Here is a 24404-nt window from a genome sequence, read left to right as displayed (position 1 = left end):
ATCTATCTATCTATCTATCTATCTATCTATCTATCTATCTATCTCCCCATCTCTATCTATCTATCTATCTATCTATCTATCTATCTATCTATCTATCATTTATATACCTATTTACTGGTCTTAATTCTAAAGACAACTTTAGTCAGCCAGTTCTCCATCTTTCATTTCAGAGAGGCAACTCCATGCATTTTTTATACTGTCAGATTCATTTTTATCTTAGATTTCCATGCCAAAGTTTATTCTTTTTTTTTTTTTGGTATTTGCAACTAGTAATATTCACTGTTTCTGGTTAAATGTTTTATATTGACAGTAACTCATAGACCCACCACTACACATATAAATTTCATGATCCTAAAACTTCCCTTGGGCGGTTCTGTGTACTCAGCTGCTTTTCTTTCCCACAACAGTCATCAACCACTGAATAATTTTTTCAGTCTCATATTTTTGCTGTTTTACCTTTTATTCTTGTAATAACTTTTTATTTCCCCTTTACAACTTTTCTTTTCATCCTCTCTTTTCATATTTTCCTCTCTTTTACTTTTCTTTAGTCACTCAGTGGTTATTGAACACTTCTATCAGTCCTGGAGATTTATAAGAGACATGTAATTATGTATGTAAAAGGAATCTTGGGAAAAATTTATGTGTGTGTAGTGAGTTATATGGGGTCCTTGATGTTCACTGATCCATAGCACTTATTATCAATAAAGAAGTTAAACATCTATATTTAAACTTAGTTTTATATTTAAGTATGGAATATTAAAAATGTGTAATACCAAGCCCATTGCCATGAGATTCAACAATACAGAATAATGCATAAGCATACAAGTGAAGTTCTTTTGTGAGATATGATTTTGTCTTCCACAAATAGTGGGTTTGAGAAGAATGGTGGGCCAGAACATAACCTTTTATTTTGTAGTCATGGAAATGTGGTTCCTTTTCATTCATGGATGATTGCTAAACTTTTGGAAATGCCAGGAGGTTTAACTTACAAGGTAAATATTCTAAAAAGACATCATTGAATATGTTTCTATGACTGTGAAACCCACAGCTTGGTTTTCATAATGTGCCTTATGTTTTAATATTTTCTAAATCTCCAGTGATGTCATCAAATGAAGCAAAAACAAGTGATGAAGGACAGACACATCAATGTAACTATATCACTGACATCATCTTTATTCGAGACTCTTTGAAAAGCCTCAAAGCTTTCTTTCAGTGGCAAAAGGAGCTGGCTGCTTTTTCACAGTTTGGCATGTTATAACAAAATATTGGTTCCAAAAGTAGATGACATAAATTCAATTCTGATAATGTACTGCATAGGGGAGATGGGAAAGAATAGGTTATTTCTTAATTTTATATTACTGCTATATAATTTTTGTGAAACCAGCAAATGTGGTAAGATATTTAGAAGATAATTGTGACTACATTTGAGATGGATTTAGAGATTGAAACTAATTTTTAATCAGCAATCATCAGTGTAAATTTAAATGATTAAGTCAATCAGATCATATAGAAAACCTGTAAACTTAGAAAATATGTACCTGAGATGATAGCCCTAGAAAATACCAATCATTGTGTGGAGAAAGGGAATCTAGAAAATCACCCCAGAGAAATAGTCTTAAGAAAATGTAAGAGTTATTAGAAAGTATGTCATGACAAGAACCAAGTGTTGTGATACTTCTATAAGAAATATTTTATTTCTTCTATAAATGTATCAACTTTGAGCTACAATATTAGTAGTTACTAATATTTAGTAATAGTAGTATTACTGACAAAATAGTAATTTTAGTAATAGTGTAAGTTCAAAGAATTAAAATGTAATGCCTAACTAACTTTAGATCATGAAATCATTACTACTTGGATACAACCTTCAAGAAAATAGAAAACTTAGGAAATAAAAAGGGGGGGGAGATTTACTAGCTTTAAAGTAGTGGAAGATCACATATTCGGAGAGGCTTTATGGGCAGGGTTTAAGTTATTTTCAGGTTTAATTCAAGTTATCAGGATTGGCCTTTCTGCTTGGATGGGAAGGTGTCCTGGGACTTGGAAGTCCAGGAACCACACAGCTCTGAGGTGGAACAATGTCCCAGTGAAAAGACATCCTGAGATACAGGAGCCCAGGAACCACCTAGCTCTGAGAGGAAGCGTACTCAGCAAAGGCATTGCAGCTCCCAGGGGAGGGTATCCCCAGCTGAGCTGAGCAGCCCAGGAGCCTCAGCCCTGCTCCTTCTCTTCTCTTCTTCTCCTCATTGTTTGTCTTCTTCTGATGAGAGAGTCACACCATGGAGAAAAATCTCATGAAAGAGTGTTATTGGAGGGTCCAGAGTGAGAAGGGACAAATCCAGGAGTGGCTGTCTATGCTCCTGGGAGAGAGCAGACAGCATCAGGGAAATGGACAAAGCACAGTGCTTATATAGGGATTCCTTTTTTTTTTTATGGGTTACATATTTTTATTTTAGTCACTTATGTATCATTACAAAAATTTCTTTGACCTTGAATTTCTAAACCATTTTAAATTTCTGAAAATATTTTGCTTTTATTTTTTTTAATTTGTTTTTTTAATTAGGTATTTTCTTCATTTACATTTCAAATGCTATCCCAAAAGTCTCCCAGACCATCCCCACCCACTCCCCTACCCGCCCACTCGCACTTTTTGGCCCTGGCATTCCCCTGTACTGAGGCATATAAAGTTTGCAAGACCAAGGGGCCTCTTTTCCCAATGATGGCAGACTAGGCCATCTTTTGATACATATGCAGCTAGAGACACGAGCTCCAGGGGTACTGGTTAGTTCATATTGTTGTTCCACCTATAGGGTTGCAGACCCCTTTAGCTCCTTGGGTACTTTCTCTAGTTCCTCCATTGGGGGCCCTGTGTTCCATCCAATAACTGACTGTGAGCATCTACTTCTGTGTTTGCCAAGCCCGGGCATAGAGAGAAGGCTCAGCTGTTAAAGGCTAGGCTCACAACCAAAAGTATATAGGGATTCTTATGGGCATAGAGCTTTCTAGGGTGGAGATTTCCAGGGTGAGGATTGGTCAGATTTCAAGTCCCAGGCTTGGGGGAGCTCAGAGATTGGTGGGTTTTCCTGTTCAAGGATTGATAGTTTGTGTGAGTGTGTGTGTGTGTGTGTGTGTGTGTGTGTGTGTGTGTGTGTGTATACAGGCACCCGCTCAGGGATTGGTGGGTTTCTGTGGAAAGTTCATGAATTGGTGAGTTTTCCTATTCAGAGATTACTGGCTTTTATTCAGACTTTTAACCTAAAATTAGCATAAACTGGGCAGGGTCCTGTTGAGAGACTGGAGATGAACTTTGGGACAGTTATGGCAGTTAGTGTGGTCTTGGGGAGGGGTCTGACTGCTGGAGCTCCTCGGGCAGGGCCCTGGCCATACAAAGTTTATAAAGGGAGTCCACAGCAGGGAAAGCCTTTCCTGCCACTTGTTATGAATATCTAACATTTAGCATATCACACCATGATTAAAATAATATTATCGACGTATCAAGACATGGGTGGTGTTTATACACCATAGATTCAATATTTCCAAATAGGAAGGGAAATATTCTCAAAACTTAAGGTAATGCTAGGAGGAGTGCTAACTTTAATTCTGATAAAAACACAATGTGATAGTCTTTAGTAACCATCAAAGTTGAGAAAAGAAACTTACTTTGAGACTCAGAGGCTTAGAACGGAACAGAAGTCAACATTCATTTCAGAGTCTTACATGGCCAGATATTGTCCTGGGAGAGTTGCTTCAGCGTAGAAAGGCAGAAGGATTGTATTAAGTATGAGGATAATATTTTAAATTATGAAGGATAAAGTCTGGGAGAAGTGAGGCCACCAGAGAATACAACAGACAGAATGTAGCATCATCAGATTGCTAAGCAATGGAAGGTTCTAAGAGGACAAATAAGAGTTCTTAGAGCTTATTACTGCTCTGACTTTTCAAAAGACATGTCAGGGCCACCCTTTCCAGAAAAACTGCTGAATCTTTGTAATGTACAGGAAAGGAGCTTAGGAAAAGGGGAACTTGATAGACTGAACTATGTTATGAGGGGGTAAAGGACAGGGATCGTTTATGGTGCCAACCATGCAGACTTCATACCTTGCCTTTGCATCAAAATCATCACAATTTCATGATGGCTTAGACAATTCTCAGCCCTCACTATACCCTCAACCATCATCTGCCTTGGCAACACATTTGGGATTTTCATGGACCCTGGCCCTAGTCCAGATGTATTAATCAAAACAATTAAGTTTAAGAAAGTGGAAGTAAAAAATAATTATATGTTTGAAGTAATGACTTTGATCTCCAACAAAAAGAAATGTTGTAATGTTACTTGGCTCGACCCTCATTCAACATCTATGTGATTGTGTTTTGTTCTTTAAATATTGTGGATGCACGCAGTCAACCACCTAACTGAGAATGGGGACCCCAATAGAGGAGTTAGGGTAAGGACTGAAGGAGCTGAAGGGGTTTGTAACCCCATAGGAAGAAAATCAACATCAACCAACCAGAACCCCCAGAGTTCCCAAGGACTAAACCACAAACCAAAGAGTATACATGGAGGGACCCATGGCTCCTGCTACATATGTAGCAGAGGATGGTCTTATCTGGCATCAATGAAAGGGAGCCCCTTGGTCCTATGGAGGCTCAATGACCCAGTGAGGCTGGAGTGTTTGAGTGGGTGGGAGAGCACACTCATAGAAACATAAAAGTATAAAAATAAAATTAAAATAAGTTAAAGTAAATAAAATATGTCCCTGAACTTTGGTACCAAGAGACTTTGAAGTATTAGCATCCTCTTCATCACTAGCCAAAGATAGATGATTTATAAACACTTAACTGGCTTAACCAACAAAATGGTCTGTCTTTCTTATCTCACTAGCAGGATTATGTTCTCAGGGATTTCTCTTCTGTGACTGGAATTGGAGGGAACATGGAGAACATTGATGAGGCTTTGGGATTCATGCTGTGGCCAACTGTAAGCAGATATAGGCAGTGAAAAGGTAAAATAATGGTTTAATAGAACTGTGAACGTGTGGGTCTTTGGAGTTATGATTTAATTGTTGAAGGGCTTTATATTACTGTCAGTAACTTTCTGGGCCAATATAGACAACACAAAATTTCAACCACACACAAAAGCATGCACTTGAAGTTTTATTTTTTGAAAAGAATGTGGTTCAGTGACATGGGAACAGAAGTGAAGACAGTCTCAATAGTCATCAACTCTGCAGAGATGAAACCCACATGCAGACCTAACACATTCAATGGAAATGTACAAGACTAGAAGATACTCTGGAACTCTTTTGGAGCATTCTGTTGGTTTACCACTTCTGTATCATTCCTACATCTGTCCCAATAGGTTGGTAATGAGAAGTAATTACGGCAGAAAAGAAAATGGAGATGTGGATTTTCCACTCAAACCTGTTAAACAAAACACAATAATAATGTAATTATGTTCCAGAAGATAATGCTTGCTTGTATATAGGATACAGACGTACTCATCCATCCTAGTTTACAATAATGTTAGTATTTATAACTAATTGTATTTTCCTACATCCAGGATGATGTTTAACAGTAAAATATTTAGAACTCATTTGTGTTTATGCTTGATGCAAACTACAGAGAGGCTTTTTGAAAAATTTAACTAAGCAAACTGATGATCAAGTTAATATTCAGCTTCCTTAGTCTTCTATGGAAAATTACTATTTGTATGCACTTATTAAATGATGCAGAATTACCTTTTGAGTAAAATTTAAAATGATGTTGTAATTATTTTATAGTTTCTTAGGCATATAAAATATTACCAGTAATATTTAATCCACTGATTATTTAATTGAAGTTGAAAATATATTATTTAAAAATAAGAAAATATTCATTACAGAAGTTTCTGCCTTAAAGTTCACCAAAGTTATTAGCATGCTTATCAAAATAAAAGAGAAGTATTCAATTCAAGAATCTTAAAAGCATCTTTAAAAAAAAATGGTTAAGAGCACTCCAGTGGATCTCCCTGGAACCAGAGACACATGAAATTTCACAAACATGTGGGTAAAAGACTCATCTACATAAAATAAAAAATAATAAAAAAAATAAGAAGAGTTAATCAATTTGAAAAAATATAAAACAACTGTTGTGATAGATAGCCCTGGGGCTAATTATATTTGATGCTAATTCCGATCTCCTGTGAGTGGCTGCAAACAAGGAATGAGTCAGCACTCAGGTGATTTCCTGTAAACCTGCTTCCCACCTTAATTTGTAAAATAAAAGAGAGCTGATGATTGGACAGATAAAAGGGAAGGTGGAGCAGAAGGTAGGGGGAGAGAAGGACACAGAGGAGGAGGAAGAAGAAGAAAAGCAGAGCAGAAGCACATGGCCTGGAGAAACTGCAAGTTCTAAGGGGTCTCATAGATGGAGAAGATGGTAGTATAGATCTGCCCAATCTAGGCACATATCATGTAGTCATATTAATTGTGTTGTGTTTTCATTACTGGGGCATATTTGGGATGGAGAGATTTACTGCAACAAGCAACAATACATTTAATTGTAATATTTATAAAATGTACATGGACAAAATCCATTACATCCTCCATGGAAATGTTTACAACATTCTAATTTTTTTGTCATCTCCTATACAAACATCAGGCCAGACATTTTTATCTGAGTAAAATATCTTTAGATGCGACATAAAGACTACTATAACATATTGAGAAATGATGTCACTGGCATAAGGTCAACTTATGACAGGAAATCCCATATTGTTAACAGTAAATTGGCATTTTTCTGTTTTCAGCATCTTATTGATTTTGGAGAATATATTTCCTTTGTGAAACTTTTTTTTTAATCAAGTACAAATTAAATGTCAACTAAACTTTTTTAAGCTACAGTTAGAATTTGTTTTTTGTTTTTTTTAAATGTAAAAATCTGTTTAAACCTGTTTTCTATTTTGACCCCTGTAAGAGTGGCTACAGAAATCAACAAGTAGAATGCTGCAGGCAAACATTCAAGTTAAATACCAATCCAAGTGTAATTTTCATCTAATTGGCCTACCCTTATTATAGGGCTCATCATTTTCTGCTTTAGCAAAATTTCAGTTAATTTCCTTTCAATTCCTTTACTAGAAAAACTGTGAGACTTTTCTCTTTCATTTCTCTGTCTTACTTTTGCTAATAATTTATCTCAGCCTTATATTGAAAATGAACATAGCTCACTCACCTGGCTGGGGGTAGATGGGTAATAGATCCATGGGGTCATGATTTTCTGGTGTTGATGGAGAAGCTTTACAAACTGTGGCCAGGTGATCTTGCTGTATCGTTTCATTTTGTTCTAAGAAAAGTACATGGGATTATCTCAGGACCTCATATGTCAGAAAGGCCCTGGATGCAACTGAAGGCATGAAAACCTTAACATACATATGGGCTGAGCAGAAGGGCTCTTTATTAGAACAAACATAGCTCAGAGGGCACATTCACAGACGATCTGGAGGATATAGAGAACCTGTGGTCAATTTGGTGAAAGAAAAAGAAAAGGAAGGGAAAGAGAACAGGTACAAGATCAAGATGATAATTTGTTAATTTACTAAGATAAGTGCCTTAGCTCGGTTTCTTTCCCAAGTGTGGTAGAAAAGCCCTCATCCTTGGAGTAAGGGTTGACTTGATTGAGTAACATCTCTAACAGAAGCTACTTTGTCTAAGGACTTTAGCTACCTTGCAAAAGTCAAAGAGTTAACACAGACAGAACTCCCTGTACAGGGAATTCACACAATTCATGACTGGTAAACATACTTCCCATGTTCTATTTAGAGTCATCCTTGTGCATCTGGCCATAAATTATTGTAGGAATCAAAGCGTCCATTAAACTCAGTAGCATCTTCCTCTAGGATGACTACGAGTTAATAAAATGCACTTCCAGTCTGTCCCTCTACCTACCTTCTCTCTCTCTCTCTCTCTCTCTCTCTCTGTCTCTGTCTGTGTGTGTGTGTGTGTGTGTGTGTGTGTGTGTTCACGTGCACACAAGTCTTGGCATGTGTCCCACACATGATGTAGAAGTCAGAAAACAGCTTGTGGGAGCTAGTTTTCCAGTTTACCTTGAAGTTTCTAGGTGTTGAACCGTAAGCTAGGTGGGAAACACTTTACCTGCTGAGCCTTTCTGGCTCTTCAATTTTTATAAAGTGGAACATCAGCGTGATTTTGAGAATTACCACAGAATACTTGTTGGGTGTCTGTTGCCTGGAATAGAATCGATATCCTGAGAGCCAGCCCATCTGTAGCAGCTTAGACAAGACATAAGGAAGACTATAGACATTGTGTTCACCTTGAGCTGAGAGTGGAGAGCTGAGCCTAAAAGGAGGAAAGAACTAGGGCAGGAAAACTGACCTGAGTTTGTGTCTGGCTTGGGTTAACTAGTAAACTCAAGACAGTTTTGTCTCTTCCTTAAAAACAAAACAAAACAAAAACACTCCTCCAAATTACTCAACAACATAAAATCCAATTTTTCCTAAGAGTTTCTTTTTGTCACCAGGATTTCAGCAGTGGCCAGGTGTGAAAGTGTGGTGGATGATTGTATGGGAAGCTTACCATGTAGTCTTGGATGTTCTTACTTTCTTCAGTCATCACAGTTTTCTGTTAAGAATAAAAATAGCTGTTTGAAATACAAAAGAACATGTTCTGGGAGGATTTTTAGCTAACTGAATAGAAATACAAACTCTCAGACAGAATCTCAGTTGATTTCTTGGGGGAAAATCTGCTTCACTTGGATAATTGACTGACAATTTTGCCTGTGTCACTGCAGAAGGGAAGTAGGACTAATTATTTAAATAATTCGAGGCTAGTCACACTAATTTATGACTTTAAATCATCAGACTATGTACTCTCAGCAAAGTAGTAGTTAATTGCAAACATGTATTACTTAAAATTATTAATATATATTTCTTGTTCTTACAATTTTCAAGTTTAAAGAGTAAAAGGCAGAAGGAGAAAGAGAGAGAGAGAGAGAGAGAGAGAGAGAGAGAGAGAGAGAGAGAGAGAGAGATTGAAGAGGAGGGAGCAAAGCCAGTAGGTTGTCCAAGGTATCTGGCAGAGTCTTCATGCCTTTCTTGGAAGACCACAGTTTGATCAGAGGCCCAGAGTCTCAGGTTAGCAATACAGAGACCAAGTGTGCTTTCCGGGCACTGAGGAGGAAGACTTTTGACTTTGCCTCAGGCTCCAAGACTCACATCCAGCTGCACCTTCTCTCAGGACACCACCCAACACTACTCACCTACTTGGCTCATTCTGCAGCAGCATGTATTTCTTTTATGTTTGATTTACATAATTTTTGGCTCACTCCAAAAAACAGTATAATAGAGACAGGAGAGAAAAATCTCATGTTAACTGAAGTAAAGGAAAATCCTGTTCTGGCTTTTATTTATTTTAAAAGTGCATAGGTCCATAGAATCAAAATTCAGCTGTACACTGCATGTATGTGGGGAAGGCTAATGGCCTATGAATGCAATCCATTTCAGACCTGGGTATGTGTCTGTTTTCTGTTTCTTACAAGAGTTTTATTTATTTCTACTGGATGATTTGAGGGATACAGAGAGGCCAACTTAATGATAGAACATATCCCTAACATACAGGAAACCATGGGTTCAATTTTCAACACACACACACACACACACACACACACACAGAGAGAGAGAGAGAGAGAGAGAGAGAGAGAGGGAAAGAGAGAGTCATAAACATACAGACACACACACAAATACACACAAGGCACACACAGACACAGATACATCCACACATCACACACACATATGCACAACACACACACACACCCAAAGACATACACAAATGCACAGAGACACACATACAGATACACACAGAGGCACACATATAGTGACTCAGACATACACAGAGACACAGAAACACACCCAGACACACAGACATAGGTATTCACAGACACAGATGTAGACACAAAGACACAGAGACACAAACACACACACACATGCTTGGTTGGATTTTTGTTAAAATTATCAATACCTCATTTTATTAGAATAATCATCTAATAGCAAGAAAAAACAGTATTTCTCCATAAAGCAACTGGGTATTTGGTATTCGAAGGTAGTACTTGTCTCTCTAGGACCAAAATATCTCTTGAGAAATAAAAGCAGTAATAACAACATTAAGGAATTAAGGAAGAGGACCACTGAATCCTTATAAGTTTGTTCTCAATAGTTGTGGAATTAAAAATCTTTTTCATATGACAGGGGCAACAGTGTAAGAATTACTGAGACCAACTCCACTAAAGCATGCAGTTTGAAAAGAGTAAAATTTTGACTTAAAGTAAAAAACAAAACAAAAGAAAAAGTAACTGGTGAGCTATGTAAACCCTAGGTTCTGTGCATGAGCGCTTCCATGAAAGATTTTGCCAGAAGGACTTCAGCTCAGTTCAGAGGGTCAGGATTAAGGGGTTTAGAGAAATGTCATTCATAGTTTAGTTATCTGCTAGAAGCATGAAACAAATACAGGTTCTATAAAACCAGTACACTACCCTATCAACAGTCTCCCTTAGGATTTCCTTAAAAAATATGAAGGAATAGAAAAATGTTAAAGAAATATTAGCTTAAATTTAAATAGGTAAGAAAACAGTATCAGTAAATTTACAGATTAAAAAAAGAATCCTAAAGGGGAAAAAAAAATCTAATTCATGGCATCATCTACTCAGAGAAGCTCTGGATCAAATTGTCTTATCCTTAAACGTATAGACTTTCACCCTCATCACCTTCTTAGAAAAGCTTGTGGGGGGGGGGGGCAGGAAAGGGGATAACATTTAAAATGTAAATAAAGAAAATATCTAATAAAATATGCATCCATAAAAATGAATAAAGACAAAAAGCTTTTAAGACAATAAATATATTGTGAAAATTTTTCTATGCTTTTCCAAAAAAAAAAAAAAAAAAAAAAAAAAAAAAAAAGTCTGTCCAGAACACATGGATATTCATTAAAAANAAAAAAAGAGACAAGTCTGTCCAGAACACATGGATATTCATTAAAAACTTTATTCAAAAAAAAAGCTTACTTTTAAAATGGACAGAGTTTAGTTATTAGAAACAGGCACAATTTGTTGAAGTGCAGAGAGTAAGTACCTGCAGGGTATTCAGCCTTTATCAAAACGTCTATACTACCCTACCCTGAATCCCTACCCTATGTCTATACGTCCCTACCCTGAAAGAACTCAGGGAACATTGCTGAAGAGGGAGCAGAAATTTTGTAAGAGCCAGAGGCCAGGGAGTATTTCTGTAAAATAGTGTCTTCTAGACATGACAGGGAGATTATAACCACAAACTCACAGCAGCACTGCCTGCCTCTACAAAGCCTTCACAAAAATCAAGCCAATCAGCATTTGAGCAGGAAGGGGAGAGGGCATCAGAAGGCCACCCCCTAGCTAGAAGTGGGAGGAGTCAGGGGTTTTTTTTTGTAGAGTGATACAGTCAATGATGGTTATCATGTTCCAGTGGATGGCTCTACACTCAGGCACACAAGAGACACACTATTTATACTCAGTGAGTTATATCAGAACATAAGAACACCAAATTGGGAAATATGAAGGATGAAAAGTCTGAGGATATGAGACAGGGGACAGAGAAGTAGATATTATCAATGTACTATCTATCATCTATCTATCTGTCTATCTATCTATCTATCTATCTATCTATCTATCTATCTATCTATCTATAGATATATAGTGAAATTCTTAAAGAACTAAAACATTTTTAAACTAGAAAAATAATATTCATATAGTTCTACTTGTAATAAAAGGATGGGAACCATATTCCCATCAAGAGACTGATTCAGTGAAACTGATTGTAAAAGTAAATAATGCAAAACAATACTGAGAGCATTAATTGATCAGGCCTCTGTTCCAAATGGGAACTCACAAATTTAATTTGACTCACAACTCCAATCCATATTAAATATTTATTTGATTATTTATCATATTATACTGACAATAACTATTGTTATTGTTACTCAGTATCTCTGTTCTCAAAAATTTGGTGGTCATGAACACCATGTGAAGTTAATGGATCTAAAATAAACTATGTAGCATGTATGTCACTTGGTGCAAGAAAACTGATACGTAAGACCCTCGGTGTGACCCCCAGGATCATAAAATATCTATTCTGATAATAATTTATAAATGTATCCATACATACTATATAACAATATGTCCATCCACTCAAATCTAATTTACCCCCTGTACATGCATCCAACTGATAAAAGTGTGAACTGTTTTAGATTTTTCTGCCAGTGATCAATCATAGGTATTTTTCACTGCTCTGTGTTCAAAGATCCATGATGCTTTCAGTTAAAGTAAATAGTTCTTGTCTTCACAAAAAGGCAATGCATTTACAAAATAGTGAAATTTTCCTATTGAGCAGCGAAATGTCACTTGGTCTCAAATTAATTTTACTCTGTCCTTTAGAATTTACACCCTGTCTTACTCAGAGTTTATATTGCTATGGTGAAACACAATGACCCAAAGCAAAGGAGGGCTTATTTCATCTTTTAGCTTATAAATCCATGACTGAGTGAAGTCAGGGAAGGAACTCAGAGAAAGAAGTCAGAGGCTGGAACTGAGCTAGTGCCTGTGGAGGGTCCTATTTACATGCTTGCTCCTCCTTGCTTCCTCAGCGCCCTTTCTTACAGAACCCAGAACCACCAGCCCATGGATGGCACCATACTCAGTAGACAGTCAATTAAGAAAATGTAACAGCAGGTGGCCAATTAGTGGGGACATTTTGTCAGTTGATATTCCCTCTTCCCAAAGGACTCTAGTTTACATAAAGCTGATAAAACTAGGCAATGTACATGTGTACATGCTAACGTGTAAGCTAGTTTTCAAATACTGTATAATAATAAATTCAGTGTGTACATATTAGTAGACGAATATTGACCAAGAGATGTTGAACAACTGACTTTTTAGGGCTACTGTGCTGGATTAAAGACACAAAAATTTTGACCTATTCTACTAGTGAATATACATTAGCAACATCAAATTTCAATTGAAATTTAAATGAATTTAGTTCCTCATTCAAATGATTTGATATTCTAAACTCTTTCCAAATCTGTCCCATTTATTATTTTTCTCTAAAAAGAGAAAAATTAAATTGTGGCACATCCAAAATTTGGAAATGAGAGTCCTCATAAATTCCAACTTAGTGATTTTTTGGGGGGTGTTGGAAGGAATAAAATATGCATGTACTTCCTCATTAAAAATTGGTATATCCTTAACTTAAAAATAAGTTAGTATTCTTAACTTTTGGAGTGTGAACACAGAATAATACAGCTATATATCTCATCAGGACCTTCACATCTATTCATAATGTTTAAATCTGAGCCACCCCCTTTCTCAATCCCGGGTTTGTAAAAGGTGCTGATTGAGTAGAAAGTAGATAGAACACACATTCATTTAAGACACATCTCGTTAATGAATCAATTAAAGACAAATATTACCTCTTTGGCATTTACACTCATGTCCATCATTTTCTGGTTGTATTGCTACAAAATAAATAACATTTATTATTCTAAATGTACATATGAACAGTGAAAACAAAATAAAATTATTTTCCTAATCATAGTGGATATAATTTGACTTACTTGCTGAGAAATGATGTCAGATACCTTTAAATTAAAATAAGATAAAATAATATGTTTATAAGGATAAAGTTAGGTTATTGTTACATAGCACTGAAATGTCTCTATCATTCCTGACACATGGGAGTATTTGAGTGATTGCACTTTCTATGGATCTGGATAAGAGTTTGTCATCCAGAGGGACCCATTGGTCCCCTCTTATCCTGTGTATAACACTCTACCCAAGTACTATATTCCCTGGTATTACATGGGATATATTGATACATGTCTTTATCACAGAGGAAATGATATCAGGATTTCCGGCAGTTGTTACTTGATAGTGCTATTATTAACAATTATTGTATTGAGACTATGCAGTGAGTTTCTTTAAAACTAAATTTCCCTTTTTTCTTGTTTTATTGAAAACAAATTTTTTTCCCTTTACATAACATATCCCAATTACAGTTTCTCTTCCCACTGTTCCTTCCGCTCAGTTTCACTAATGTCCATCTTTCTAAACTACAATGTGGTAGTTTGTTTAAGAAAGACAAGGAGAAAAGACTGAATTAAAAGTTGTATGTCTCATTTTTATTTCTTTCAACAGGGTCTCAAGGTCTTAGGAGACAGAAAAAAAATGAAAACAAACAAACAAACAATAACAACAACAAAAAAGCCCGACATTTAATTTCTTTGACTCCAGGCACCAACACTCTTAGAAAAATTTTAATCACTTTGATTATGTCTGTTACCACACATATAGCAGTTCACTTAATTAAATTACATTGCAATAAGTCCTAAAGACTTAAGTCTGACTTGATAGGCTCCTTTTAGAGGTTATGGGTAAAAAGCAAAATAGCCTCTTTGTTCTGGAATATTTTCATTCTTATCAGGGATGAAAGAAAATGGATTGTACAAAATACACACACATATGCAAATATATATATTTGCATTTATTTAGGTATTTGGAGCACATGCATCTGTGAGTATGTAGTTTGGTACATGTATGCCATAGAGCCTATCTGAAGTGTGGATGTCAGAGAACAGTTTACAGGAGTTTGTTCCTTCATTCCTCTATTTTTGTCTGGAGATTTGAACTCAGGCTGTCGGGTTTGTCAGCAAGCAGCTCTATCCTGGAAGCCACATAGCTGATGCATACATAGGTCTTTATAATTTCCCAGAGCCATTATTATATGAATTCATTGTTTCATTAGCAGTGCTTTGAAGAGCGAATACTATTGGAATAAATTTGACAAAATATAAAAATGGCTTTTACAACAGTTAGACATTTTTGTAAAAGAGAGGTCTCATTTGGAGTTTTTCATTTTTAACCTTTCAAGGACAAATATTTTGACAATTAAGATTTTGGAACAAAAGTCTGTTTTATGGGGAACAATGAAATGCACAATGTCTTATGTACTTTAAATATTTGCCTTCCAGTATAATCCTTCAGAGGCAAAATACATTGCGATCTCAGTTGAGAAAACTGTGTTATTGGAGCTTTAGTTGGAATTAAATTAGCAAATGCCAAGACTGACCTTAGCCTTAGCCCATGGCAATGTTCTCCAGACCACAGGGTGGCTAAGATCAGTAAACCTTGTAGATTGCCAATCTATTGCGATATCTGTTTGCTATGTTACTAGAAAAAGGTTAATGAGCAATGATGTAACTTGTAGTGGCATTACAAAGTCAATGAAATGATATTTAGTACACACAAACAGCATATACATATCAAGCTGCATATATGTATTTTTAAATACATGCATATGCATGTATGTATGCAACAACAATAATAAAAGTAAATACTATTAATGTGGTAGTTTGGGGGCCATGGGAAGGGCTGGGGGGAGGAAAAGGAAAGGGGAAAGCAATATAATTCTATTTCAATTAAAATATATTAAAAATATCCACATGTAGGTGGCAACTTCTTGGCTGGAAATCAGAACAAAGAAAATAGATAAACTGTATTACTGCCTACAGATTTGAGGAACTAATTATGTCATTGATATGACATGAGTTGTGAGAACACACTCAAAGGAAAGATGTAACTTTGATTTTCCTGAAGTTATAACTTGTATGAGGAATTTAGTGCTTTTCTTCCTTAGCGATCTCAGCTGTGTGATGAGCACCTTAATATAAGATACACAAAACTCCAAGCCACTACCAATTGATATTGCTAAACATTACAATTTGAAATGATTTATTTTATATTTATTATAATTATTTTAAATTATGTCACTTGAAAGAAAATTACTTACCTCCATGGGAGCTTCAACAGATTCCTTAAGGAAGAAGCATAACATTACTTACATGGTTTCACCCCAGAGTCAAACTAATGTATTAGAAAAAACTAATTGATTAATTGGGGTCCAAATCCTTACTACTGAGCAATTATATCAGTCATTGAAAATTTAATAAATTAAATTAATCAAAATGTTAATTATCAGAAACATAAATATTAATGCCTACAGTCAATAGGCATGTGACACAGAAGATCACGTAACACAAGTATGATGGTATGCATGCAGTAAGAAACTGGTGTCTGCACTTCTGAGAGCAGGGCCAAATGAGCTCATTGGTATCCAGCAGGGCAGTGTTCCTTCTAAACTTAGAGCTGTATGGCTAAGAGCGTCCTTGCCTTTGTCTTTTGTTTCCCAGATCACTTTCCTTGTCACGTTTATCATTTTGATATTCCTAGCATATAAGTGATCCACTATCTCCTAGCTCAAATCCTCACTAACTCCCATTGTACAAATATATCTTCAAAGTAAAAAGTCCATCAGTAAAACAGTGTGGGTGCTAAGAACTGAGAGCTGCATCACTGGACCAATGTTAGATGTTTCTAAGGAAACTTCGGAAGGTGATGCAATGGCAGGCTCTTGATTTGACACTTGTTAGATTTAAGCTGTCCTTTATGTCATGTTAGATACTTGGTCTCTAAGAGCACACTAAGCAGGAATCACTGGATGCTGTGCAGATGGCCACCTTCATCCCTCACACAATGACAATAAGTTTTAGTGAGGGCTTCACCAAAGTCTACTTGAAGAAAAATCTGCTCTTTTTGGACGAACCTGCTTATTGACTTTAAAGCTGAAACTTAGATGAAACTTTAGAAGATGCCTTGAGAAAAAAAAAATAGTCCAAATCTGGTAATCCCCAAATTACTACATACTTGGCTGAAATGTCCTTATAAAAACCCAGTACTAGGCATAAGAAGTATATGCCTATTAAAATTTCATACAAATAAAAACCAAAGTCTGGGAACCACATGAAATGTTCACTATTATTTCTAAAATGTTAACAGTTATTTTAGGGAACTGTAATATTGTCTACATGATCATTAGTACAAGGTTGGGGAATTAAAATATAAACAGGTTAATTGACTGAATCTCCTTTGGTAAAAGGGATTAAAATGATTCAAAGAAACAAGAACCAATTTGGGTGAACACTTTTAAAGTGAGGGGGTAAAACTCTACACCTTAAAAAATAAATTATTGGGCTGGCAAGATGGCCCTGACTGCTCTTCTGAAGGTCCTGAGTTCAAATTCCAGCAACCACATGGTGGCTCACAACCATCTGTAACGAGATCTGATGCCCTCTGCTGGTGTTTCTGAAGATAGCAACAGTGTACTTACATATAATAAATAAATCTTTAAACAAAGAAACAAATAAATAAATAGATAGATAAATTATTACTCATATATTAAATGTAAGGCTTTATATATGTCTTCAGTTCGACATGAAGATTGTATTATTGAATGTAGTAGTAAAAAAATCAAAACTTTTAAGTAAACAAAACTTACCATTTGGGGAATGTGAATGTTCTCTACAGTTTCCTTAAATGAAGAAAGAAAAACAACATGACCTATCTTTTTTTCTACAGAGTTGGTCATGAAGCATTTGCCCTTGTATATACAAAGGAAAATTACCCCTTCCATAAAGTAAGAATCAAATGGGTTTCCCTCTACTTCAGGGGTTTTGTCAATTTATGTATGGAACCCAGAAGTGCATTGGATATAAGCTTGAGCAGGAAGAAATTCTTCCTGCTCATTCATTGTATCTCCAGACTCATAGGAGGCCATTCTTAATACAAGTTGTTAGATAATGAACAGCTACTTAGGATTAATTCAGACAACATATTCATAATTTATTTTCAACTTATTTGACATTATTTACTTTATGCTCTACTAGAAAAAATATACCACTAGGGTCACCAATATGTTTCTGGCAACAAATTTATAATGTATACTTATGAGTATAGTCATTTAAATTTAAATGAGTGAATTAAAAAGAAAATGTTATGCATTAACCTAAAAGAAATATCTACATAGGAAAAGAGAAAGATGAAATAATATAGAAATTTATTATTTTAAAATGAGGACCACTAACTCCTCAATGCTTTAGAACCAGTAGAATCTGTGAATGTGAATATATTGTGTTCCACTGTACTATAGTTTTCAAATAAATGGGTGTAATTAGAATATTATTCTTTATAAATGCTTATGGTTTATAAATTTGGTAATCTTGATATTTAATTATTTTCTAATTTTGAGATTAATTTTAATTTGACTCAAAGAAAAGCATCTCTTATATGCTTTAAATGTTATATTCTGAAAAAGGAAAAATGAATTTTGATATGTCTCTTTCTGCACTGAATTGTGACAGCTTTTGGTATCATGAACCAGCAAAGCTCTGGATTGAGTTGCTAAGAAATTTAGATACTTTCTGTTTTAAAAACAGGGCTAAAAATGGTTCACAAATCCCTTCCTGAGGCTTCTCTATAGTAAGCTATGCAATTTCTGTAAACAATGAAAATATGCCTTTTCACAATTACAAATAGAATACTCATTTTTTTTTGTTAAGAGAAAATGACATAGTTTCATAGAAACAACTATTTGTCAAAATTAATAAATTAAAATAATCAAGTTTTACCTGACTGGGATAAAAGACCACATCCATATTCTGCTTAAAGTTCTACAAAATAAAATTTTATTTTACAATTTTGATAAAATGAAAGGTTAAAATATATTTAGTGTACAAGGTAAAGACTTACTTCTTGAGAGTTTTCCATGGACTCCTTAAAAGGAAAAAAAAAGTTATTTACCTCATGAATATTTGCATTACCTACAAAGTTTCAATCCATATCAATCAGTCAATGGGTAGATAATACATTTGTCTGAATTTAAGAGCAAAGTTGATAAAAAGTTTCGCTCTACTTATAATGATCCTATCATATTTCAAATAACCAATTCACTTTTTACTGTATTGAAACAAAAAGCTTTCAAGCATCAAAATATACAACAATTAAAATATTATAAATTTGCCCTGGACATTTCCCAATTTCTTTTTAGTTTTTATCTCCTGACATTTTCTTCTGCTTTTATTTTTTTGAAATTAACATATAATTACATCTTTTTCTTCTTTCCCTTTCTGTCCCCAAATCTTCCCCTGTGACACCTCCTCTCATGCTCTGTCTCAATTTCATGGACACTGGCTTCTTTTTATTTAATTATTGTTACAGATATATTCCTAAATATATAAATACTATATTATCAGTCCACATAATGTTATCTGTGTGTGTATGATTTCCCTGAGCAATGAGGAAGTCCTACGTGAAATGATCACTAGATATTAGGTCATTTTTTTTATGCATCTGAGCTTAGGGAGCCATTAGGAAATTTACATTTAGTATGAATGAAAATAAGCTTTCAGAGTCTATATTCCAGCCACTCACACCCCATGATGTGTAGGTTATATGCATACTAAGTGAAACTATTTTGTATTCATATTAAGATGTCTTACCTCACTAGAGATGTATTGCTCCATCCTCTATAAAAACACAAAAACCAAATACAAATTTTACTTTCATGGCTTATTCATAATGTGAAGTTATCTTGCCAATTTGTAAAGAGATGTGAGGCATTTTTGGGAACTGTTTGTTTTTCTTTTAAAAGCAACAACAGTTTTAAAGTGCTGATGGTTACAGCAGTCCCAGAAACCTATAAGCAAATTAACACATTATGCATGTACTTAACTTAGATCTATGGGACACAAATATATTTTACTTTCATTTTTTAGAAGTTGGGTAAAAAAAAACACAAGAATTTGGAGGGAGGTATGTTGGGGGCATTGAATATAGGGAAAGTTGTAGAGGAAAATGGGAACTAGACATGATTATATTTCATATATATGCTATAGCATTTTTAATGGTCAGAACTGATAAAATGACCCATCAGATAAACATACTTGCTGCCAAGTCTGACAATAATCATTCATTCCTGAGAATAGCATAGTAAAAGAAGAAAATAGATTTCCACAAGTTGTTGTTTGATTTATACAGATACAATATGGCATATATGCACACATGCACCACAGATCCCATAAATACTCAAAGAAATAAATGTGAGTATTTTTGGTTAAGAGAAATATTATTGGAAAGTCATTCAACAACGAAAATGAACAAACCATGACATTATTCTTAAATACATATTATAGACTTGTAATAGTCGTGTAACCACAAAGCAGATTAAGGATCATGTTGTCATCAGTTCCCCTCAAAGAGTCTCTTCTTGTCACTCACTCTTGCAAATTCTCTTGGTCACTTTTCTTTTGCTGTAACCAAACAACCTGGCATGGAAAATGCATAAAAGAAAGCAACTAATTTGGGTTTTAGTTATAAAGATTCAAAGTCCATGATGGCAGAACAGAGAGTGGCAGTAGCCACAGCTGAATACTTAAACCTTGATACACAAGTAGGAGGTAGAGAGAGAAAGCACAGAGTCTTTTGAAACCTCAAAGGCCACCACCAATGACAAATCTCCAATAAGATCTCATCTCCTAATCCCTCCTAAACAGACCTATGAAATGAGAGCAAACTGCTCAAATATATAAACTTATGAGACAATCTTGTTCAGACCATCATGTAACTTAATGGCTAGTCTCACTTTAAAAACTCAAATTAGATTGCTCTAGTTTTGAAATATGAAATACAAATAGTATATACAAATAGAATAACATGGCATAATATTTGGGTGGTTCTTCAGTGTATCAGCCACATTATTATTGCATGTTATTGTGGTTGGATCAATATTATTACTTTAGATTGTATTGTATGGGAGTATGTGTAAAACCTGGAAATTAGACATGTGTTTAGTAGAACATATTACACACACATAAACATAAACATTATTTTATGTATACTATACTATGGTGTTGAAGACAACACATACACACAACTGATTTAACATGGAGAGGTCAAGCTGGTGCCTACATAGAAATTTCACTTCTGTGTTCTACTATGTTCTAATATCTTTGAAATAGGAAAGTACTCTGAGGCTACCAAGGGAGAAACAAAAAATCCACCCAGGTACAAAATATTTGATCTATAATTATTCTGCTTTTGATCTTTGCTAGGTCAATGACGTCACAAAGCTTGTGGGAATAAACAACGAATGTTTAATCTGACTTAAGATCCATGAGAAGGAACTGGATTTGACACTGCTTGGAATACTAAAAACAGAGGCTAGATAGTCTGGGGAACTAGGGTAGAACCAAATACTGCTGATCGAAAAAAAAAAAAAAGCATAGCGAGAGAGAGAGAGAGAGAGAGAGAGAGAGAGAGAGAGAGAGAGAGAGAATCACAGAGACTAAAGAAGCAAGCACAGGACCTATGTGGGTTTACACTAGGACCTCTAAGTAAATATTATAATATTATTGCTTTTAGTTCAGTGTTTTTAATGAGACTCTTGAGTGTTTGAATGAGATATTTCCCGATTCTTGTGCCCTCTTTTGGGTTCTTCTGTTTATGAGAACTTTAGTTGGATAAAAATTTTACACTATTCTTCTTGGTTTCTGCACTATTAATAAGAATATTTTCAGATGAATTATTGTCATGGCTTAGTATAATTCTCAGTTTTATAAATGGTTCTATTTTAAGTGTTAATCATGTCACAGTTTAAAATTTGATACATGCATACCTACATCACAGAATCTTAAAATGCTTTACTATAACAATATTCTATATGATCTCTTTTAGGTTTAATTAGCCATCAAGGTTAACATGGGACAAGTGTTTGTCTATTATTAAAAACTGTCATGTAAGCTCAACTGTATATCTTAATTTCCAACAATATATAATTTAGTGTCTGAAATTTGTAGCCTGCTAAACAAACCACTCTAATTTCACTTGAAGAAAGTTCTTCTGCTTAAAATGTTGAGAACTGTGAGTACCAAGGAGAAAGGAAGCACTTGAAGAAGTTTGAAAAATATCTTCTAATCCCTTAACTTGAACTCTTCCCTAATATCTCCCCTAATGACATTAAGGTGTAAGAAGTTAAAAAAAAATGCTACTTAATCTTTATGAGCAGAGCATTGTAGACACAAATTAAGAAATGATGTCCCTGCAAGGAGGGAAGTGAGCAAGAGGGATGGGCACTGTGAAAAAAATCAAACACAGTATATAAGCATCTTCAAATATAAATCACATGATGTACCCAGGACTGAGTTTATCATTTATGACATGAATATTGCTGTAATATATCCACTTGATTGGAGGGATTGCTTTGAGTTATGATATTTGGAAAGTAATGTACAAAGTCCGCACCCCCAACATTCCTTGTCTATTTAACTTAGATTCTGAACCACGGTAGTCAAGAAAGGTGACTTGTATTTGCTTTAGTTGAATTTTTCATTTTTAACTATGTCTTTCTTGTGATTTAAAAACAAAGTATCAGATAAATGAAGGCGATTTATTGTTAAATTCAAGCAGGTATAGAATAAAATCTCCATAAACTTGTAAGGAGAACAGTTCATAAAAATTATGCCCACCTTAATGTCTGGTGTGAAATCAGGCTAATTACAGGTTCAAATGACCATGCACATGTTCGTATCTGTGCAAGATGCTCACACTTCATCTATGTATATGAGACTAGAATGTCTTAATTTTCTTATGGTACTTACCTGCTTTGCAAGAGCAACGGCCAAAAGGCAAGTCAGAATGATGAACTTCATGACTAATGAGTTCTGTCAAACAGAAAGCCAATAATTTTCTTTCTTTAATATTTAAATATTCTTTGCTGGTTATATTTAACTTCATCTCCATCTCCTCTAACTGAGAAAGGAGAATGGAGATTGACAAAAGCAGATTAATTTGGATATCATGTATATACATGTGACAAGTTCTTCATAAAGAGGGCATAATATGAAATTTTCACTCCTGAGATAAGGAATGTCCTTCCAGCCACAATAAATTAAGAGTAATTATCAATTTATTCCTGTTTGCTACCATATTTCAGGAGGCTTTCATGGGCCCAAAGATACAAAATTATATATAGTATTTATATTCTATATCTATAGTAGATATATAATATTAGGACAAATTTCACTTATTAAATATGTATATGTGATTGTGACATCAGAGTATGCATTCATGAATGCAGGTTCTGTTAGGCCAGTAGATGGCACTAGTATGATCCAACTGCCATGTGTTAGGGACCTGGACTCTGTTCTACAGTGAAAGTATAACGAGTTCTCTCCATTGTTGAGTCATCTTTTCAGCCTCCGAACACATTCTTTACAATTAATTTTCAATCTTGGGAGAACAGAAAAACCAATAAACAGAAAGGACTCATAGATAAAAGAGAGCTCCCCTAAGTCACATTGCTAGGTTTCTAAGCCTCATCACAGGGTCTCTAAGCCACCTCAATAAGTCTGGCTCCTTAAAGAGAGGATATAATACTGTGTTAGGGATCAAGATTCCAGGTTTAAGAAAGCCAACTTATATGGTGCCCTTCGTTTCACACATCAAGATAATGACAGACCTTGCAACATTTCTAAGATTCCTTGAACTCAATTGTCTCTATCCTAAGATTACATACAAAATAAATAAACAGCAACAACACCTGCAAAATAAAGTGAAGTCATTCTTAGTCTTTATTGGTGTAAGATAATATCTTGTTTATATTCTACAAAAATTAAATTATTTTAAAGGGCATGAATTTCTTAAAACAGTAGTAACAATGCCAATGACATAACTATAGACATTTAGGAAGTATGTATATGAAAGTATTTTTCTATATTAAGAAAAATACTTGCAATGGACACATTTATGATTATTTTTCTACCACACTAAACTGCTGGTTTGTTTAATTTTCTGGAAAAAAAACATATTTTTTTATGTTATATTTATTTCAGGAGCATTTTATTCTAAGATATAATATAATAATTATTTCCTCTTAATATTCATTTTTACACATGGTCAAATCAATTTTTGCACATATTTTATTTTACTTGGATAAAGTAAATTGTAATTGGACAAATATTAAAGAACTGTTTTCTAGTTAAATGTTTTTAAAATGTTGATAACAGAAACATGAATAGATGTGATTAATAAGCAGCTGTTCTATCCAAGCATATAGATAAGTATAAGAAACTAGTGGCTAAATATTGATTCTTGGGTACAAAACATCAAATACACAGTTCCCTGATTTTCTAAAACCCTCATTTTGGTGACCTCACTTTTGAAGTAAGACTTAGTCACTTGTGTGGAGCTGTGCAGTTAATCGTCTATAGTGTCTCTAGTGTCCATATAGTCGTTCATTCTACCGACACCAAAAGAAGACAAATTCTTAGATGTTGTTAGTTAAAAATATACAATCTCAAAGAACTTTAAGATATTGGGCATTAGTTTCATTACAGTTTCTTGGCATAATATTTTGTTTTACAATATTTGTCGTATATAGATGAGTGAAAATATGTAAAGGTTACCTTGCTTCCTAAGTTGAAGACAAGCTGTCCAGGCAATGA

General features: G+C 34.8%; 2 protein-coding genes across 4 annotated transcripts in view; both read right to left on the bottom strand.

Annotated features, from left to right (window-relative positions):
• The window catches only part of Prr27 (proline rich 27), a 20456-nt gene extending 16589 nt beyond the window's left edge, over window positions 1–3867 (bottom strand). The window contains exon 1 of the mRNA XM_021163357.1: window positions 3661–3867. The gene's annotated coding sequence lies outside the window, so the exon portion shown is untranslated. The remainder of the gene's footprint in view (window positions 1–3660) is intronic.
• A 1271-nt stretch (window positions 3868–5138) lies between these two features.
• On the bottom strand, window positions 5139–24404 carry LOC110295077 (alpha-S2-casein-like B). 3 transcript variants are annotated; one of them, XM_021163543.1, is made up of 12 exons: window positions 24366–24404; window positions 22560–22622; window positions 19404–19430; window positions 18655–18678; window positions 18534–18575; window positions 17405–17437; window positions 15860–15883; window positions 13629–13652; window positions 13500–13529; window positions 8571–8615; window positions 7210–7320; window positions 5139–5421 (listed from the first exon to the last, which is right to left on the bottom strand). In XM_021163543.1, exons 2-12 carry the CDS (start codon window positions 22608–22610, stop codon window positions 5416–5418), a joined length of 417 nt encoding a protein of 138 aa, XP_021019202.1. In that variant the 5' UTR covers window positions 22611–22622; window positions 24366–24404; the 3' UTR covers window positions 5139–5415. The 3 variants fall into 3 exon arrangements, with proteins under 3 accessions (XP_021019202.1, XP_021019203.1, XP_021019201.1); XM_021163542.1 differs by having other exon boundaries at window positions 5142–5421; window positions 13485–13529; XM_021163544.1 differs by lacking the exon at window positions 17405–17437 and having other exon boundaries at window positions 13485–13529.

Source organism: Mus caroli, chromosome 5 (genome assembly GCF_900094665.2).
Source record: "Mus caroli chromosome 5, CAROLI_EIJ_v1.1, whole genome shotgun sequence".
Taxonomy (NCBI): Eukaryota; Metazoa; Chordata; class Mammalia; order Rodentia; family Muridae; genus Mus; species Mus caroli.
This window is presented reverse-complemented; position numbering and strand designations above follow the sequence as displayed.

What these genes read in the sequence shown, in the direction of transcription:
- LOC110295077 (XM_021163542.1), bottom strand. Translation starts at nt 22,610, where the DNA reads ATGAAGTTCATCATTCTGACTTGCCTTTTGGCCGTTGCTCTTGCAAAG. An exon ending in CCATGGAAAACTCTCAAGAA is followed by an intron (nt 18,576 to 18,654) that starts GTAAGTCTTTAC and finishes TTTATTTTGTAG; the next exon opens with AACTTTAAGCAGAATATGGA. An exon ending in CTGTTGAAGCTCCCATGGAG is followed by an intron (nt 13,653 to 15,859) that starts GTAAGTAATTTT and finishes TTTAATTTAAAG; the next exon opens with GTATCTGACATCATTTCTCA.